General features: G+C 41.0%; 1 protein-coding gene and 1 long non-coding RNA gene across 17 annotated transcripts in view; one reads left to right on the top strand and one right to left on the bottom strand.

Moving 5' to 3' along the window:
* Positions 1-22,139, bottom strand: part of LOC147755940 (uncharacterized) — a 175,264-nt gene that overhangs the window by 15,606 nt on the left and 137,519 nt on the right. The window lies entirely within an intron of this gene.
* The window catches only part of LOC111248787 (uncharacterized), a 76,482-nt gene that overhangs the window by 26,444 nt on the left and 27,899 nt on the right, over positions 1-22,139 (top strand). For 9 of the 15 annotated variants that reach the window (XM_086986091.1, XM_086986086.1, XM_086986090.1 and 6 more), the window contains 3 exons: positions 16,140-16,459; positions 18,888-18,995; positions 19,435-19,521. In XM_086986091.1, the coding sequence (XP_086842217.1) occupies positions 16,321-16,459; positions 18,888-18,995; positions 19,435-19,521 (334 nt within the window). In that variant the 5' untranslated portion in view covers positions 16,140-16,320. Of the gene's footprint in view, positions 1-16,139; positions 16,460-18,887; positions 18,996-19,358; positions 19,522-22,139 lie in introns of all 15 variants that reach the window. The other 6 variants (XM_086986095.1, XM_086986094.1, XM_086986092.1 and 3 more) reach the window with 5 other exon arrangements.

Below are 22,139 nucleotides of genomic sequence, written 5' to 3'. Positions count from 1 at the left end.
ATTAACAGCTAATAGTATTTCGCAGTAGAACTTTCACCGAGCACCACGTTTATACTGGAAGCTATCTTTACCACTGTAATTTCATGAAGGCGCTGATATATGTAATTTTTATACGTTCAGTGGCTCCCCGGAACCCGCCTGTTATATGTTGGCAAGCTTTTTGTCGTAACAAACGTGCGTTTATCCGCTACTATTAACACTAGACGAAAGCTGTTTTTTTTCTTTTAGAACGAAACAAGAAGCTCGCTAATAATAAGGCGTTATTTCCGGCGTTTAGGGGATATTCGGCTATTATCCAGTCTGCGCTGGACGAATCCCGATCAGGATCACGCCACTAAGATTTTCGTTTCTGCCGGAAATAGAAGTTCTATCTTATTGCGTTATTTTTCATGTAACTTCAGAAATTATCGAGGAAGGATCTTCTAAGGTAAATCGGAAGATTCTCGATAGAATTTAGATTTCGAAGCCTGGAAAATTAATCGAAATGGCTAAAAAGTATTTTTGACACATCTAGATTTTAATGCAGAAGTCAATGGTTGTCTCAATGAGGAGAATGTCAACCGCGGATTGGATCATCGAAATAAACTTCGACGATTAGTTTTTTTGCACCTTGTGAACTTGCATTTTTAGGACTTTTGGACTCCCATCAGCCCAAAAATTTCGTTGGGATTTTTTGTATGCATGTATTTGAGCGATACCTTAAATTCACGTCTGCCATTATCGCCTGCAGCACCGTAACTCCTAGAAAATTTTGCGGATCGAAAGTGAAATATTTCGAAAATGACTAGTTATTAACTTCAGTTGCGAATCAAAGTTATAATCGCGGTGGTTATATTGAACAAACATGCGTTCAGCATCCGCAAAAAACTCGTTGAGTTATCTCGTTGTTTACGTATAGTCTTAGAAACAAAACATTCAGAGAAAAATTCTTGAACTTGTTGCGTCATCGTGTGTATATATCTTATATACATATAACCACATGCGCGTATTTGGAAAATGCAATTCTAAGAGGAGATGTGCTCGATAACTGAATATTACCTAAATCCTACAAAGATTCTATAGGATTTATCTGGTGTGCGTCTTACCAAATCATCGTTTGTAGAATATAATTACAGGCCAAAAGTTGAAGTAAACAAGTGCTTCTTTCACTTTTATTTTTTATCATACCATACTATTGGTCCATCTATGTTACTCGATAATCAGTTACTATATTCAACATTTGCGCGATTCATTTATCTTTCACGACGTATATAATCGCAAAAACTTCCTGTTGCATTTCTCAATTTAATACCTTGCGTTTTCCTTGAATTAAAAGCTTGTTAACAAAAAAAAAAAGCAAAACCATATATATAATACCATAATAATAAGGTATGTATGCAGTATGTGTTGAGGTGCATATAGGTGAAGTGAATCAACGCACACTCAGCCCTTACGATTGTTCTTATGTTGAAAAAGTCATGAAATATGAAGCATCGCTTCGCTGATTTCAGTCTTTCACACCCCATCCATATAACCCCCGCGTTCGCTCGCTCCCACATTACACAGACTGAATCAAGCTGTTCTTTACTCACTTTGCTAGCGTTACTTATGTTGTGCAGAGAGGTGCACTCAGTAAGGACGGCGTACAATGGAGCCCAGGGAATAAGATTCCGTGTACCACACTACCGCCCTTACGGTACCCCGTCTTTTTCCCAAGGACCATCTGTTTTCGCGCAACTCTGCTGGTCCAGCGTGCTGGTCCAGCGTGCTGGTCCAGCGGCTACGATGCCAGTGTTATCCTGGTGATTGTGGCAATGGCTAACGCTGGGTTATGGCGGCAAGTAAACGGCGTCAGCATCATCTGGGAAGATTCTGCTATCTCTACTTGCGCGCCACGTTCTCTCAACATTCACTTTCCCGATTCATTGCTCCAAATAGCTTTCCTCTCGTACCCATTTCGTTTGCGTCTCCCCTCTCTATTACTTTCTCTCTGCGTCTGGTGGAACAAGATTTTGCTGCAGGATCGGCCCTCTTTCCGTGTTACGCTTACTTCGCATGCTTTGGCGACCGCTGCGTTAGTTGTGGGGAGCGGTTGTAGGAGTTCTACTTCAGAACCCCAAAACATCACGATCCAAGAGTGTATGGGCGCGCCCTCGCACAAACGTGCTCTTCTACGTCTCTGTTTCCCGTTCTCGTATTTCTGCATTGCGTACTAACAGCAGGAAAACCATGGATGCATGTATATAAATATATATACGTGTGTGTGTATGTGTGTTTATATGTATGTATATATAAATATATAGGTACACTGTGTCTGTGTAGGCAGTTGTACTCGTAGAGTGAAGAAAAGAAAACGAGTAAGCTTAAAATACTGCACGGAAAGTAGACGATATATGTATGTCGTGATAATGCTCGAACGGTGATTAGCTGCCGTTATTACGAAGCGTTAAATAAGAACAGAGGTGAAATGTAGTCGTGTACGTAGAGTTGTTGGAAGTACATGACAGAGAGCTCGTATCATCTAAAGCGAAGTAAAGAGCCCAAAAAGAAAAGAACAGTCTAATACAATCTGACTACTCGGCCTATCGAACATGATACAGACATCGCAAATATTAAGAATGATGATGAAGCGACATAGGATAAAGCGTAGTAAACGTAGCCCCATGCCCGATGACCTAGACGTTGCCTACTATCTCTACAAATCGAAGCTGTACCTGAGAAGACCGTTCTGGCTGAGGCAGAAAGACGCCAAAATCAATACGACGCTGTTGAATTCGTGTTCTCAATTTAGGCGTAGCGAACACAACATGGCGTAGCGTATGCTGAAGTGTTTAGTCGCGTTGACTATTTCTTAAGGTAATAAGCTGAATTTAACGTTAGCTTAAATGTGTCATAACGAATTTGATAAGTCCAACATTTGTCGCATCGGATCATCTGCTGTTACATGCGAGCCACGTATGTATAGCGAGTCATGGAGCGCGTAATACTAAGACAAAATGAAAAACATTTCGGGTATTAAAGCATTGTACTTATTTAAAGTGCGTACGACAATCTGTGCGAAAATTGGATAGCTTTTGAGGATTTACAGTTTGTCTTAAGTAAAAGTTCGCCTATTAACTGCGGTAACTATAGAGGAAATATATCACAACAAATTGATTTTCTTATGCTACTTAGTAGCATAAAAGAGCAATTTAGATATCCTTTCTATCCCCTCGCCCCCATATTGTAACTATTATATGCATACGGGTTATATAACAAGGACCACCGTGGTGAGGTTTAAGTGGACTGTGACTTCGAATTGAAGCTTTCGCAGAACTTAAGTGTGTCATTTTGGGCTGACCCTTAGTAACCCTCTGATGTGTTACTGATGTGTGTGTGATGAAGTGGTCACGTCTACGAAACATGCAAGGCCTATTTCTGGTACCACCATAACTATTACGAGAGTGGGCGCTGTCTCTCCGCTGTCGCTATCCTCTGAATTGCTGATCAATCTTTAGAGTAGCGCTGGCATCGCTGCATGCTTCACCCATCCTTTGAATAGGAAACGTTTTGTTGTGTGTAGCGGTATAACTAGTATTTCCTATGCTGTAAAACATCTTTAAAAACATTTGACTTGGAAAGGACTATACTCGTCGCTGCAATGAACAGGAACCTGACTTAACTGGTTAATGCCATCTAACTATGTGTCCTGGCCACAAGAGGAGGTCATTACAATTGATTGGTCCGATCGGAACCATGGCACTGGGCTCATCCAATAATATCTTCATCCTTACAAGGATGAGGATGTTTTGCGGCAATCTGATAAATCGATATCGACGTTCAAGAGTAGAAAGAAAAGCGAAAAAGAAGGAACGATTGGAGGTAAAAAAGACCAGCGAAGTCATCGAAACGTTCGAGTTCGCTCCCGTACTTTGGTTTTATTTTTGCTGTCGCAGGACGACGCTCGCCTTTGCCACTGACCTGGGGCTTTTCTTTGTTTCTGCCTTAGCACTGTAATCTTAAGCATGTTAACAAAAAAACACAACCTTTACGCTGGTTTCAAAGATTAATAGACGCATGCAAGCTTACAAGGCAAAAGCTGCCTTCCGGTCGTTCCGATAGAATACGCTAAACGATGCCATTATAGCCGATCACCATTGGAATCAAGTTCAAAGTATGTTCGCCGATCGGCTTTCCGCTGTGAATTGGGGGAGTTTTTTTTTACTCAAAGAAATCGCCCACTTTCTGATAGTACAAGCAGTCTCGCTGATAGTGTATGCACTATCGTTAACCTCTCCGGATCGGCTCAGAGGATCAATGCGATAATGCTCGCTACACACGGTAAGCTGCTGCAGTTGAGCTACTGGACAAGATACCGATGTTGGTGTAATTGTTTACGCAAACTACGTACCGTAAGATACTGGATAAAATTATTAATACAAACCCGCAAACATTCGCATTATATAAAGCTCGACAGAAACTTGATTGAAACGATACATCGATCAGTTTAGCCAATGAACTAGTGCTTTGCGTATGCCTAGAAATAGCCGCTCTATTGGTATTTTAGTAGTTAACGATGTTCTTAAGTGCATTATGTGCTACTTAATCAAAGTCTGTTTCAATATTTACCGCAACTATGACAAATATCCCAAGTAACAATGAAATATCCTTTTGTGCCTTCGTTAATTAGTGTGATTTTCAAAATTTCTTAAAACACACCGACCTTAAGCTCTAAGCTTAAGACTTAATGCTGCTGATAGATAAAATGCATCTCAGAAAAGCTTTGGTCGTACATACCAGTCGAACGACCCAAGCTGTAATTATGTTAAAGTGTACGTGTCCTTCAGCTGGATGTGCCGCCTGACGCTACTTTTAGGTACTGCGTAATATATACTATTTGCTTCTGGTATAACGCACGCACGAATAGAGCAAGAATAGAAAATATAAAGCATCGTCTTGACGTGGTAACGTGAATCTGCGTACATAGAAGCTACCGGTATCTGCGAATAAAAAGGAAGCTAGCCTAGAAGGTTAAAGCTGGACAGCACTTTAGGTACAAGGATTAAGCCTGTAAGACGCATGTTTATGGTAGTGTTTGGCCTTAACAGACACCTAACGTTGAAATTGTGGGCTTCGAAGGGAATGGCTGTTGAACCATTGGGGAGTGAGGTTAGAGTGAAAGGCAAATGGATACAATGGCGCGACGAAGGAGGGGACATAACGATGTGTTGATGAGACCGCGGCAGCTGCCTGCACTTGTAGTCTGCTCTGGTGACTTATGGCGAACCAACTTATATTGGATCACAATGCGGTCTTGCGTCAGCCAGCACAGGATCGTCCAAAGCTTAGCCACGCAAAACGGACATAGCTGCAGCGGCCACAAACGAGTGAGATCGATAGGTCGGCGGAATACAGCGTAACGCAAGCAAAACAAAGAGAAGACGTTATTCAAGGTGTGACGCTCGGCATCGTTATTCTGCTAAGACTACTCCCTTGCGGCGTTTGACAAACGCATTATTTTATCACCGAATATATTCCATAGTTGCTTATGGTGCCCTCCCCTATTCTCAAAGTATCTGCTCATGTTGAAAACGTTAAATAATTTTCACACACACATATATATATATACGCCCAGCTGTAGTGAAACGCCCAGATGGCATGGGATAAAGAAAGGAGTGACATATGCTTGCGATTAGTATTACAAGAGATTAGATGTGAAAGAATCTATAATACGTGCCCTTATAAAATACGTGGACCGCAGAAGAGGATTCCTAAAGATGTGTATACATCAGGAAGTGACCAAATATAACGTGGCAATAAAGGGTATGAGCTTACGTTGAAACATATTAAAACCAATATGGAAATCTACTTCGTTTGCTAAGGGCGTGCAAAGGCGGATAATCAAAGCGTATCACAAAAATAGATCTGTGCGGTATCTGAAGTGCTCGTTTTTGAATCGAACATACAACTGTGTCTATATAGTAAGATCTATGATTTAAATAATCTACTTACCAATACGTTTTACCGTGACACACTGTAGACACATCATCGCGGGAAGAATCATTTGCCACTTACCAATTTCAGCAATAACATGTTGTAGATTAACGCATACAAATATATTATACAGACTCTGAAGTATATACGTCCATGGTGATCAGATTTTGTGCTGAGCATTTGTCACTGCAATGATTTACCATAATACTTTGACCTTTGTTGTTATCGAGGTGGAATTAGACGTAAATAAGTCATACGTAAAGACATTCTGCTGACAAGGTAAACTCCAACCGATTTATGAAAATTAAGCCGTCGTGAAAAAGAACTAGATATATATATATATATATATATGTATGTTTCATATGTAAATGCGAATAATACGCATTTTTACACTCTGCGTATACGGCTACAACTGTCGTTGTCACTATTGACGGAGTCCATGCGTGATTTTGTACTTTCGTCTGCACACGGTCTAAGCCGGCGGAAGTGTGAGCAACAACGGTCTCGTGGAATATTCGTTATTAGTCTTCACATATAAACACGCGTTCGATTCCCCCGAAGAAATACAGCTTACAACTCAACCGAAAACATCGCCAAAGTTGTCATCAGATGTATACTGCTAAAATAAAGTCTATCATCATAGGACGACGTATTGTTAAAAGGCCTGTTAAAATCCGCTAGTGGGTAAGGTGCAATTCTATATAATCTAGTGATTTTTCACTTCCATTAACAATTATATAATTCATTTACATTGAGTTCTCCCGGAATTTATATATATGCAGCCTGAACTAGTTACAACAACAACCCACAGAAACTTCACTAAGCATCTTTTATTAATAAACGTTAATTAAATAACCGGTGAACGATTCTGAGCTATGCAATTATTTTATAAATGATTTATATATAAGATCATTCCGATATACTGTTCGTTCGTTGTAAGTTAATCAATGATAATGTGATAGTCGCCTTAAGAAGGCTCCTGAGGGTTCCTTTGAGTAAATGTCGACCTTCATATCGTCTTACCTGAAGCGAACGGAAATTCCTACCATGCATGCATTATATTAATAATAATGACCTGGCTCAAACTAACTCTACGGCGAAGGTTTACGCGTTGATCATTACAGTATCTGGCATCGCTCAGGAACCGCTGCAATGACTTTTGTGCCGTTGTCTCGTTTTTCTTCCTTATTAGCTCATTTTCTCACTACCTTCTGTGACTGTACGGCAGTGAAGCGACTACTAAGGCAGTATTTCTTCATCATAGCATTAAATGAACAGAAATATATGGAAATCCATGATAAAACCAATATATAAACCTTCTTGACCTTGGACCACAGGAAATTATAGGAAGGTCGTTGCATTTCTCTATTTACCTTGTGCTACTGTTGCTTGCTTTGACTTAACTCGCTGCCCCCGAAGCGCCACGTAACATGCAAACGGTTTCTTAATAATTTATGCATATACGATGCGCTGCATGCGTTAGAGATGCGTTTTCATTTATGATGATGACTAGCATCATTCGGCTAACAGTTTGTTGTCATCTTTTACTTTTACCGCTAGATTCGTTGCTGCGTCATCAACCTCTCATAGGAAGCAAATGAACATGTCGGTTCCCTGTATCGTTCGTAGCGTTACGTTCTTCACCCTCGATAGTAATTATAATACGCAAATTTATTATTAATAATAAAAAAATGCGCATGCAGATAAAGAAGCTTATTGATAATATTGGAGCCAAAATGGGGATGCCTCGGCTGTAAGCGCTATAAATGTCCCCACGCTACTCCCCATCATATCTGGCTTGCTGGCTAGAGCGAAAAGAGAGCGAGTGAATTGATCAGAAAATGGGAGCTGAAAAGCTATAGTGTGGTAGTCTTTCGTTACCAATTTATAGGCCGCACGTCCTCGTGATAGCTTAGTGGATAACTAATCTTAGCGACACGTTGTGGTCTAGGCACGAACCCTGGCAGAGACAGACTGGGAGCCAGCCGTCTGATGGGATGCCTAACGGCGATACGGTACCGGCTGATGTTGCTGGCATACAGAGGTTATTACAGGTTGTATTCATTGATCGATCCGCATTTTAGATACTGCAAAGGTCAATCGTGGAACTCTATTTTCTGGCTACCGGCACCTTAATGTTTGAACGTGTTATATAACCATCAATCTTCACTAGTGCACTACCGATATCCCAAATGATCATGAGCGAGGCGTTCTATAGCAGGTTTTGGGACCACAAGCTCTTAAAGAAAACTCCACCGTGATTGAAATATGCAAGGCCTAGTATAAGTTGTACCTAGCGGCTTAAAGCCTACATATTCTACACGTACTAATTCTGAATATAATTATTATTATACACTGATACAAATTGCTATGTCGATACTTAATTATTTTATTAAGTACAGGTCTTACATAAGTGATGTATTATGCTCTAAAATTCGGAGTTGTGAATATTCATTCTGAGCTTATTCGTCGACATATTATAGTGATAATGTTCAACTGAACTCTATGGATCTCTTCGCAGTTATTACAATAGTCAAAAATAATGGTATTTTTTTACAACAATTTATATTTCCCGTATGGTGGTGAAATCCGTTTGTTTAGTATTGTTGTTGGGTGCCATCCCTTAGCATCTGCAATGACTTAGATGCTTCAGGACTATCTCGATCGTCCTGTTGATTGTTTAAAGTCGTCCTGACAGCATGCTTGGGTTTTTCGACCCTGTGCGCCTGTAAGAGTGGCAATATATGCCCAGGCGCTGAGATGCTTGATTTCAGGTGATCATAGACAGCACTTCCGCGTGTCTTGAACATTGCGGTGACAACATTCTGTTTTCGTTTCGTTCACGCCTGCCGGCAGGCCACATCCTGCCAACATGCGTACATGTTGCAAGTAAATCTAGGGATGGACGGCAAAAATGCATGATGCGGCGCTGAGTTCACACCGTTCTTCCCTGGGAATGACACGATCGTCCGCTGTTGTACTTCTTCGTGTATACATTTTTCTTTTTTCCTGCAACCTTTGCATCAGCTTCTGCGGCACAAACTGCACAGAGAGTCAGGTCAGGGAAAGAGGAAAGAGAAGGCAACGAAAGATTGGATGTGGTGAGCGAAGCTTGTGCCGGAGACGCTTTCGTTGGTCGCCAAAAGAAACAGATAGCACTGGTCACGTCCATCTAGGAGCTATAGACATAGGAACATATGAAGAGACAGCGATAAGGTCCACCTATCGACTTATGTTGAACTAGTTGCACATTATGAACAGATCGAAAGTTCGGTACGCCTTTGTCGATTTGGTCCTGCCAATTTAGCCATTTTAATCCAGGCCTTCTTATGTGCAACTTCTTCGTAAGCGAGTCCTCAATTAAAAAAGTGAATACAATTTTCAACCCTTCAAAAGCACGCCTTCCCATGTACTGCAGATATTTCTCTTTAAAGCAGAAAAGACTGGAAATACAACTTACAATCTTTGCTGCTGATAGATATGACCAGTAGATGACAAATAACGTGGCTTCTATTCGACTGAATGAGTGATCGCTTAGTGTAATAAATCGCTTCCTTAGAAAACTGGTGTCCTCAGAAAAAGCAAGGCAGCGCAACTCCAATAGAAAAGGGGGAACGAACGAATGGTACAGCAGACAACTGATACAGCCGTAAAGTAGCGGCCAATTAGGAGAGACACAAATGCTCAACGTGCTCGCATTCGTCGCCATGACGGCACCAAGTACTACATATTCCAACTACCAGCTACCGGTTCCAACAGATCTATGGTCGGTCGTAAGCCATTTGATATTTTGTTGCACATTGATAGACCGGAGTAGACACGAGACGGGCTTTTTAATAACCTTTATTATATAATAACAACTAAACACTAACGCTATGTACGCACAATAAATTGCAAATCCCCGTCTACATCATGAAATTATTTAGTACCCGAGGGATTCGGGCTATTTGTGTTACAACCCAATGTTGTTTCTTGATGTCAATGAGTAGTAACGGCAAAGGTGTATTTTTTAAATTTATTGGCATACGAAAAATTACGCTTAATATAGGTATATAGTGATTATTACGACCTCGATTTTACAATTTCACTGCATATTAGAGATGATTTTCGAAAATCTGAACGTTACATGATTTTTCTTTGAAAACATGAAACGAAATATATATAAAACATCTGCCATTATGTATTATTAGTATACTGTCACCCAAAAAAAATGTTTTTATAGAAAAGGGGTTAGTTCAAGTGAGGTAAAAACACCACCTATCTGTAGGTATAGGTATGTACTTCGAAACAGTTTATAAACCACCGATTATGATAAGAAAAAAACGACATCTAAGAATTTGGTGAATCTGGTCTTTATAGACTAATATATAGATGTTTATCAGCTCTGACGGGAGCATTTATTGTGCGTCAGTCATGACTAAATTTCATCGATTGTCGATTGCATAGTAGAACCCCAATACGATTTCTGATCACACAAAGCTGGGGCGTCTAGCGGTATTATGGCGCCAGGACAAAATGAACAGCCAACATGATAGGCTACGCTTACCGCTTAACTATAATATCGAGCGCCGAAACCATACATAGACGTCTGCATCATTAGTCTTGTCTAAGCTGCTCATTTCTTAATTGTCACATGAATTATTTGTATCCAGAAACAAAAATAGAGATCATTGTAAACACGTAAACTGGCGTCACAGAGGGGTGAGTTCTTTAAGGGCCGGGCGCTAGTGAATCTGTTAACAAGCCAAGCGTTAGCCAAAGCAAGTAGACTAAAAATTATCTATGATAATTAGGCCATTTTCGCCGTGAATGAAACTGTGTTTTCCTAGTAACTAACACCTCTGTAGGGTACATGAAACATATATTCTACGATGGTATTATTTCAACAGTAATACATGAAAAGGGATTTTTACTATTTCTTAACAAGTTCATTACGAAACAGGACTTCATTTGAAAATTGCTAGATAAATAAATTTTAAATTTATTATAATTTCACTACAGCTCTGCATAAACGATGGTTAATTTTCCGCTTCCATTTTTCGTGATACTAATTTCTGGTATTTTTTTGCTTTAGCCGGCTGCTTTAATAACTTTCGTGCCTTGTGAATATTTGTAGCATAAAACCACACTGTTTTAGGAAGCATCGAAATATATGTGTATGTACATTAAAACATCTTTTTATTCGAAATTAGGCTAACTCGCAGCACCAAAAGCTGTTTTCCTTCCGTACTGCATTTGACGAGCTTCAAAAAGTGTTTGAGCTAGAATGCTTGTCGCGTGTCACGAACTGGGAATTAGACGTTTGCTAATGTAAGTCTGCGTGTGTCGTAAATAGCGTCATGATTCTGCTGCTACTGCCCATGCCGAAGTGTACATGTGTATCGAAGACTCTGCTCATGGCGCAGCGGCATCGGTAGAAGGCCACAGGTAGCCACCTTCCAGTCACCCCCACATGTATTCTCTAGCATTGTGTATGTGTGTCTGGAATGCTATTAGTGCTGGCAATGTTAGTTGAGGTTCACTGGCCATGTTATCAGTTCAGTCGTCTCTCTACCGTCTTTTGGAGTTGTTGGCCTGATAATCCTGCCTAGATGAACTCTGTTCGCACGCCGTGCCGCTGGAGTAAGGTAATATAGTAAAGGCAAAAGCTTATACTCATTAGGATAATGAGGTCATTGTTTGTTGTCGACAGAAAGGAAGAAATCAATAGAGCCTTACCGTTGCGAATTTTCTTCAGACGGTAATATATGACTAAAAATGCGCAGTGAAGACTTTCAGTTGTGAATGTTTATGTTCCCCTTTTATAGCGTATGACTACCGTTCTAACTGATTATGGATTTCAAAGTTTTAGCAATATTATCTGCAGGCTTCTCCGTTGAAAACCAGAACTTTGACTAAAATAAAATAATGTTTAACAGAGGAGCGCGCGCACGCTATAAAACCTTTATATTTATAAAAACGCCTTACTGTATAGCGCAATAAACGCTGGATAAACATATTGTTTTCAACGGTTTTGACTCTCTCTAACACTTATTCATTAAACTGCGGTGTTGGTCACGTCAAACGATGACTTTTTTACTTTTTACAGCCGTCGACGTCGCAGCGTTGAAATATGGTCCTATGAAACAGACTCTATTCCTCTGGTTTGGGATTTTCGATGAATTATTTCAAACAGATTGCTGACAGTGTTGTGGATCCGCGTTAAATGTGGCAGAAAGCAGGAAGGCCTATTTGTATGGATTTAGTGATATTATCGCATTTCCCAGGATGCCCGCTGCTGTGTACTTCTACTGAGATTTTGTCGACAAGTATAAATACCATATTACCTCTTTTGACTCTCGAATGGGAAATATATACAAATGTACGGTAGTGATCTATCTGTAAACAGCACCTAAGCGTGCAAATAAAGCCGCTTAACCAAACTGAGATTAAGCGTATTTACCGGAAATGGTAGCAACTAACGTGCATGAACGAGCGGCGTTTAGGACATTTCAGAAAAAAAAATTTCAGACCCGTTCAGGGTCATTGTCAGTCTTGCTGTAATAATTATCGTTGTTGTTGCTATTGCTGCTCAGGAAGCTCATTCGGTTCTTCCGCTCGTTTGGTAGAAATGCCTATTTCATGTAGCGGGAGACTTGCCTTCGACTAATTTATGGTTACATTAGACTTATTTTTGGTAAATGAGTATGTGCTTAAGGTGTTTCCTCTGGCTTTTGGAGTTCGTTCGCTCATTTACCAAACTAACCAGTGCGGCAAGGCTTTTCAATAAGGCCGTTCCTTCGAATCGCGACGCACACTGGCTCTCTGCTTAGTGCTGCTATATTAAATCTACTACATAGGAAGCAAGCACTGCTTTCGGCTTCAATTGCGACTGGTGTTATATCGAGTCTACAAGAGATACAAGAAGTACTTAATTCCGATGGCTTCCTACACTGACTGTCCTATCGTGCTCCTTTTCGCCAGACTGAAGCGTGGGGAGAATGCCGAAGACAAATAGACACATTAAATAGCAACATATTATATAGATGCGAAAGAGGACTGATATTTTATTTCATTGGACCCTCTACGTGTCTAGTGCATATGTAACTCGAGTTCCCAGTGGGTTGAGCTGCGGCCGGGTTTGTAACATATGAAGGTGATAGCAATATAGTGCAGCTGTGTGACCCATTTTCAATCTCCTTACAGTTTCGCATCGCATATATTGCTTTTAATATTTATACATGAACAGTTTCTTCAGCTCGGTCACGCGACGCCAAAGCTGAACGGTAACAATGGCTAGCACCGTTCGCTAAATAACTTCTTTCATTCGTACTGATTATTCTGCATTTATGCGTATTCAACTGAATGTAAAACGGTTCATTTAAGCCGAAAACAATCGTAGCATACCCCTACTTTAGCTTCATACCATTCTCATACGTATTACATGAGAGCTATGTACATTTGAAAACCATTGTTCTTAATCCGTGCTACATTCGCAGGTCTCTGTAATATCCACGGGCCTTTCTCTTGCAGATGCTTGCAATAACGGTTCTGACGTGCTGTGTAGTCCAATAATCGATCATGATGGTGATGATGATACTTGATTACTAGCACTATATCTACAACAAGTAATCAGCACCATACGACGACAGTGAGGACGTCGACGTCCTGTCGTTCCTCCATGTTTCAAGATGTCGTCGGTGTCGCCGCGGCTACGACGACAGCAATGGCTGCTGCTAACGCAACTAAGACCGCCACCGGCGTTGGTACCCACATAATAACCAGCCTTTGGTACTTAGAAGCGTGGTAGTCTCGACATGAAATACGATGGGGGCAAAGGAGTTTGCGGACTAGCTCTTTGAGCCGTAACCGTCGGTTGAGCAGATGTTTAATAGCAGCAGTAACAGTAAGAATAATAGTAGCGAGAAGCCAGCTGCTAGACGACATCGAGCCTCGCGCCCCCCAACCTTCTTCGGTCAGTGTTGTTCATGTTATCGACACCGACTTGCCTCCTTCCGAGTTGGCTAACTCCCCTGTGTTCTTCTACCCTGTTATGTGGCAATACATTGTTAGATAGGCAGCAGTGCCTTACAATTGAATCGGCACAGTTAGCACCATATTTCGCGTAATACTTATGTTGCAGCGACAACTTAAGGGCTTCAATCATGTTCCATCATTAACTGCAGTCCTCCCCAGCCTTCTCCTTGCCCGTTCTTTCCGTCCGTCCCAAATCTCTGATTCACACTCACCGGACAAACGAGCACATTTACATGTTCATATATCTACGCGCGACGTCCACTACAAGATGGCAAGATGTAACTATACACTCGGCGTAAACGTAGTTGATAGCAGCTGACGTGAACCAGGGTTGATAAATGCTACTGGATGAAGTCCCTGCGCCATAGAACGGCGAAGGCAGTGACTGCCAAACAGATAGGGCCATACTTATGACGTCAGGTTTGTGTTAACTACAATATTCTATAATTTCGTCCTTGCTGTTTCTTCTTTACTCAGCTTAGAGAAGCGTGCTGCATGACTGTCGTTGGCCAGTTTCTTTAACTTTGTTAAACTTGAGTCTCTTAATGGAACACGTCAGCTCGAATTCGGCTAGCATTTGACAATTAAAAATCCAGAGCATATCACGTTAGATATGACAGCGAGGCCAATAAACAATTTTTTCAAGATACTAAAATATTTTCTTCTTAATATCTTGATGGAATTTCTAGCTAAGATTCTATATTAGTCGAGCTATTTTAAGAAATCTAGTCAAGAACGTTTATAATTTCGACGATAGATGTTGGCTCGCATGCGCAACCTGTATTCGAAAGGATATCAAGGCTAGTTGCTCGAAACACGACCAAGCGTTGTGTTATTTGTTCACAAGAAGAATTGGTCGCGTGCTTACATTGCGATGTGTGCGTTGGGTGTTTTGATGCATAAAAGGAAATAACTTGTACGCGGTGATGGTGCCTGGGCGCGATAATGCGGAAGATGAAACGTACCACTCAACACTGTTATCAGTTACCGCTGCGCTTGTATGAAATGGATACAACTTCCACATGTTTAATGTGCGCCAACGGTGTGACACTGGCACATAGAGAGAAGGCATCTGTCGGTAAGCTAGTAGCAAGGGCTCCGGAAATAATTTGGCAGTCAAAACTGACATGGTAGATCCAATCGGCAAAGGCGCAAGGCAAAATTACCAACTACGCCGGTCGAATCTAACCGTTTGTGTTAGTTAACCTGTCCTAATTCGATGCGTTAAATCAGGAGACTTTCCAGGCTACGCGACTCTTTGCGTCGTTTTTTCTAAACCTTTATTTAGGGCTCTCATAGTTTTGTTTGAGTTCAGGTACGTGGTCGAACCTGCCAGAGAAGATAATGACCAGTTCGATGCTTTTCGTTCTTTCGCTTGGGCTTAAGTTATAATAAGGAAACATGATGTCTCTGGCTTGAGGCATGTGGACCGCGCGTATAGGCTTTGACATTTTAAGTTTAAGACAATCTTGATTCAAACAGCTTCATTAACGTGCTGAACTCATCCAAGACTTTTGTTCGCCACTCAGTGTAGAAGATACTGCATTGTGGAGCTGTGGTCTGTATCTCGTCCCTTTCTTTTTCATGGGACGATTCATACGGTAATTTGAATGCTATTTTTGGAATGATACGTACGAACAGTATCATAACTATAAAATATGAGACATTTTCTTGTACACGAGGCAGTTGGTCCAATGAATTTTTCGAAAAATGGGCTATCACTGGGAATACTTCCCTGAGATGTGCTGCTATTGCTACCATTACTATCGTAATGTAAAGTGTAAAAGAGCGGTCTTTCGGAGAATTAATTCAGAGTCATGTGTTGCCGAAGACTGATTTTTTAAAACCTTCGAAAAATTAGGCGAATTTTTAAACAGCTAATAATATATCGCGTCTGACCTGTCTCGGCGTCTAGCAGTAGGGGTATATTTGGATCGCTGCTTCTTTCTTAGCGCTAACTAATTCATACGTCGCCCTAACAGATCTTTGAGTTTGATGCTGAGAACCTATTATTAACCGCATATATTCTTCGAAATAGCCCTCTTGGAGAGCCACGAAAATATTTTTGCATTGCTGGAGCAAGTAATTAGACTCGACGTAACAACGTACTGCTCTCCTGTTTCGTGCGTCTGTTGTTGTTGTGTTGTACTGCTGTTGTTGTTGACCTATAGTCATCCAGGGGCAATTCTGGATCTGTTCGGCCCGCTATTCGGTGGCCTGCCGGGCAGCCAGGCCACCGCAGGGCACGGCCACTCAGCTCACAGTCACCATGGAAGTGGTGGCAGTAACGGCGGCGGCGGCGGCAGTGGAGGCGGAGGACACGGAGGTGGTCATGGTGGATCCGGAGGCCGAATGACTCGAGTTGGAAATCAAACCAACTCGTCAGACCCAGCCGCAGTCAACTCGCGCATTTTTGTTGGCAACCTGAATACGCATATTGTGTCGAAAGAAGACGTTGAAAGACTCTTCAAGAAGTATGGAAAGATTATCGGTAAGTAAAGCAATAAGTGCAAATTGCACGCATTCAAATGTAGCCTGCCTGCCTGCCTGCCTGCCTGCTAGTTTTCTGTTGTTCAATTTCACCAATGTTGTAACAAAGCCGCCAGTCATTAAACTGAATTCGTATAAGAAAAATTGTATTATTACCCACTATTCAAGCTTGCATATGCTGGTTTTCGTTGCTTCAGTGAACACGTATAAAAACACTACACCTTCATATGTATTAAAAAAAAAAGGCGAAATAAAACCCGAAGTTATATATTAGGTGCAAGTGGTTGAAATTACAAAGGATTTCTCAAGTTCCTTGTGTATAATTTCCAATGGAAGAACGTAACAGTGATGAAAACACGTTTAACCGTTTGCACATAAAATGAAAAGACGCAGGCTAACATCATTGTGGAAGATTCCATAGGAACCTCGAAGGTGCGTCATAGTCAGGGTTGCTTAGCAGTGTGTCCTCTCAATTTCGTAGATCGTAGCTAACTGCGGAATCGGTGATCGCCGTATTGAAGAAACAAAATAGGGTTTAGGCATGATAGGTGCCTCGACGTACTTACGGACAATAATAATGATGATGATGGTGTATTAAGAACAATTTTTTACACATTTTTCATTCTTGTTCTTGTTGACTTAACCAATTAAGCAAAACTTTCTTTTACCACGTTTGAAAGAACAATATATGATACTTGATAACATATTATACAGCTAGCTTTATATAGGTCTTTCTGTAGGACACTAGGAAGTGGAGTTCAAATTTTATATGCGGTCGAAACGTAAAGTATTTGCTCAATATCTGAAACGGGCCAAACACAAGCCGAATATACAATTCGAAGAGAAAAATTGCTCCGGACAACTACGCATTATCGTTAGGGCGCATAAACATCCTTCCGATTAAAAGCCTTTGATGATTATACTAACAAATCTATCTGTATACTTTTTCACTTAATTTGTTTTTAATTGCTACTGCATACGAGCAAACTTACTTGTTATTATAGAAAAAGCACAGAGGAATTTTCAATTGGACGCTCAATTCTTAAAAGGCTGAATAGGCTTTTTTTCTTATCAGGTGTCATTCCTCATATCGTGCCTCTGTTCCACACTAGCGACTCTTTTTCATCAATGTTATGGTACTTTTTTCACACTTTGATGGGAAGTACGCAGCATTAGCTGGACGGAAATAGTTCAGTATGTTTGCCCGCACCATTTTTGTCTAGGTCGTATACCTGCGTGAACTTAGAAAGATGCCAGGAAGGGGGAGGGGTTACGTCTCTGTGTACAACGGACAATGACGATTGCCCGTATCGCGCCATCCGTTTGTGACTTTACAGACATCTGCGGATAACTGTCGTGGTTGTTTTTACTTAGATACATTCAACGGCTGGAAAATCTGCTTGATTCTTTTCGAGATGCTTTCCTGCACATCGCGCCAGTTTCCGCTAGCTTTCGTTGAAATGTGCCAAGTCCTTCTGACAGTGTTTACACTTACAGGCGACGGGGGTACGCACTAAACTGACTTGAGCGAACCCACGCAAAAAGTTCAATCAATTTTAATATTTTCACTTTCGTCTCTTGCTTTGAGGCTTGGTTTCAGATATTTTACTTCTTGTTATGTTTTACTCGTCAACTTAGATGCAAGTGTGCGCCCGATAAATTTCATTTGAAGGTGCTCTTTATTATTAAAACCTGAAGGTACAGTCACCCGGATGTTTCAACAGATTTTAAACATGAATCGTTTCATTGAGAAGGTATAGAATCCAGAAAAGTATAAATATGTAGTCTTTTGTAAAAAAAAAAACCGATCAGTTGGCGTAATGAATGACTCGAAGAACGTTGAAACGACTATATGCATGAAGTGTTTTTGGAAGCATATGCCATGTGTATATGGTACACACATGCTCCAATGCTCTAAATGAGCATAAATAGAGAACCATATCAGCAATGTAAATATGATGGTCCTAAGGCCATTAAATTGGGATAAACGGTACCAGAATGAACTTAGCTAAAGACGTATACCTAATATTAACATTTGGAGCTGAAAAATAAGATTTAAAAAAAATAATATAATGGCTAGAATAGCTTCTCAGGAAGAGCTAAAAATTGAGCCAAACTACTGTGACCTTAATGGAATATTTAAATAGCGGTAGCGCGTTGTCTTCTGAAAGGACTGCAATATACTTTTGTCCTGCTGTTGGACGAAGCCCCACCATGAATCGGGAATGAAACAAGCTAAGGCACTCGTTAAGCTTATACTTTGCCCTCTCTGATCGTAAAAATAGACTTAATAATACAAACAAAAAAAATATATAAATCCAATAGAACAATACTAAAAAATAGATAGCATCAATTAGCAGAATCCAAATCGATGCTTCGTAGTACTTTTTACATAAGTATGCGCCTTATTTTACTGGTTGCTTCTATAGGAATTTCAATGCATAAGGGCTACGCATTCGTGCAATTCACCGACACCTATGATGCCCGGAACGCTATTCTTGGGGAGGACGGGCGAACCGTCGCAGGACAAATACTCGGTAAGTGATGACAGAACAGGCAGGGTCAGAAAAACGGAGAATGTCGTCCTCACCAGACTTTGAGAATATCAAACGCCTCAAGATTCTGAGACGTCGACTAACATTAAAAGACTACAAGCATGCTCCTAAACGGCGCGATAGTTGCAGGGAGGCCCCTGGTACAAAAATGGGACCGAGGCCATATGTGCAACACTTGGCTGTCCCATCAAGGAAACTTGCATACAGGCAAGTTACACGTACAGACAGATTTTTCTGCCGTTCAGTAGATACAAATTTAGCATATATATATATATATATACATATATATATATATATATACATATATATATATATATATACATATATATATATATATATATATAGCAGGAAAACTACAGGGGCCTCACCTCACCGTCGCCCGTTTGCGTCAACCTACATTGTTTGGTCGAATCTTCTGCAGAAGTTGGATGGTTGGATGCAGTTGGATGGTTGCACAATTGGATCTACAGCAGGCATTCTGGCCATCGTTCCGTTTCAGCGATCTCACGTAAGCATCCATAGCTGCCTGCCTTGCGCCCGCCCATGTAGATCCATGAGAAATTCGTGAGACTGACACTCCTCACATCGCACCCCCGAGCGGTGTGCGGGCCTCAGGCCTCCAACCAACCACGTACCCTCGAACCATCGCACTGGCACACTACGAACCACTACGAACCGAACTTGAAACACCAACCACCCCGGCTGCCCGCATCCTGGCCGTCCTGGCCGACGACCGACTTCGGGGGGGACAGCATCTTGACCGACTTGACTGCTTACTTTATGGCTTTCTCTATCTTAAAACAACAGCTGATCTGCAGATACTTTCTCTTTTATCTCTTCTCAACCCTCTGCTGAACGCGACGCACCAGTTGTTGGGCGGCAGAGTCTGTGAAAACTGGAGTCCTGATTTTAAAGCGAATGAAGCAGACCTTTTACTTTCTCTCTAGCCACTTCAGAACAGAACGGCTTTTTCTTGCTGAACACCTTGATGAAGTAGATTCTCGCAGGCACTGTTGTTCCTGGCCAGGATGCTGTCCTCATCTCGCATCTTGAGACCTTCTTCTTCTTAGCTAACTCCTTGCAAACTTCTATATTTGTACGCGAGACCGTAGAAACGCCTTTGGGTCGAACGTCTTGTAATGCCTGTCTTGTCTTGAAATCCTTGATGTAATCTTGAGGCTGCGTGCCACCGAGTTATCTTCATCTTCAAAACAGCTCTTGCCCAATATTTTATTTCCTGAACCTTATGAATAGATACACATTATAGATGCCCTGTAGTTTCTTATGTTCTTCTTTGACAAACTTTCTGAGTTGGTGAAGATGGGAACGTGACGCATGACGATTAATCCAGCGTCCTGGGACCGATTTATCTGTCGCGAACTTTTTACCCTTTATTGACGCAAGCCTTCCAACACGATTAAAGCTTATTATTTTCTTGGCTATTCTGCGAAGCAGTCGCGCTATTATACCATGAAATGGGAAAAATGATCGGAATGCGTATTAATCAGTTTTTGCGTTTACCAATCACTGCAGCAGCTCCTTTGTGAAGCAGATTCATTGAGTCATATCTTATCACATAGGACGAGATATTTTTCGGACCATTTCAATCAAATTTGGACACCATATTCAAATGTCGGTCAAAATCTCGAGCAGAGGTACATCCTTTGTCTTAAGCTATACGTTCTTCCTTTAGGTTTAACCACTGCAAAATAGGCCGAAAATAGGCTGTCAAGGGCAGTTCCTTTCACTTAAAAACGAGTGCAACACCGGCCCAAGATTACATCAATGCCACAATTCCTTTTAAAACTTTACCATAAGTCTTTAGGCAAACAGTGGATTAAGGGCCTATTATACGTGCTAAGCCCTTGCCTGTAGATATCATCCGTCCGTATCACTGTCGTTGGAAAACGCAATATTACGAAACATCTGACAACCACATCCTCACAACGCCTCTACTAATTATCGCTATTTTTATACATGTAAAATATAAATCTCACTGAAGTCGACTTCCTTCAAATTAGCGTAGTAAAATTCTAGATGCTGCTATGAACCTGACAACAGCTACACGACTATTCTCACAGCTCAGTGGGGATATAGCTCGAGCGTAGCGAAAGCTGCCAAAGATATCTCTATGTTATGAATATACGTTATAGTGAGTTGATCGATCATATTCACAGACCCCTCGATCAAACGTCGAGAAGAAACCAATACTAGCGCTGAAGCTTTTGAGAAAGATACGGTAAGGTATATAGACACAACATTTATTTTATTTCCAGTAGTTTAAGGTGAACAAATATTTATATATCTAATATTAGTTGAGTGTATAATTGGCCTACCGGATGAGGTACTCTGAACATAATGACATACTTAGTCGAAGTTACGCTCGGTAAGTAGTGCAACCAAGCATCAATTCCAATCACAATAAAATCCTCTTCGTTGTATGCTAATTGTCAGTGAAGTCTAAATTTCATAGTATTTAAAAGAATATTTTCATACTGGCCATTTGCTGCGTGCCAGACTTCCTCTGTTCCGACCCAATCATTGTCTTACTTTTCCTTCTCCTTTCTGCAAAACACCATTTCCTAAATGTAGTTCACGCCAGCCTTTGTGAACCTCTTTAGCGCGACCCCGCACCCACTTCCAGCAACACCACGACAAAGCAACGCAATTTTTCTGGCGATATCATAGCGCTTTCGTACAACTACCTTAACCTCCACGTATCTGCCGGCCGTGATAGTTTTCTCTCGATATTATCTTTTCAAGAATATTCAATTGACGCCGTTTTACAGCTGTTGCTTAATATGATGATTATTATTATTATTACTATTGTTAGTGTTTCTAGCGTTTAGTTGTGGCTATCCCATGTTGTTTTCAATTTTTTTCTCACTTGAGAATGGGTTTCTTCCCATTCTCGTTCATGAAATTCTGAATCATGAATCCTAACAGCAACGTATATTTACTTGTTGCTCGTTGCTTAATCATTTGCAAAACACAATTTGATGACGGCACGCCACTTCGTCTGTAATTCGTGAACAACTTGTGTTTCTTTAACCTTTTTTTTAAGTCGCAACGTTCGCCCGCCTGACGATGATCACTGCAGTTTCAAAACAATCAAAATTTCTTTCT

This window comes from Varroa destructor, unplaced genomic scaffold, assembly GCF_002443255.2.
Source record: "Varroa destructor unplaced genomic scaffold, Vdes_3.0 BEIS01000004.1, whole genome shotgun sequence".
Taxonomy (NCBI): Eukaryota; Metazoa; Arthropoda; class Arachnida; order Mesostigmata; family Varroidae; genus Varroa; species Varroa destructor.
The sequence above is the reverse complement of the archived record's forward strand: the minus strand, read 5'-3'. Positions and strand labels throughout refer to the sequence as shown.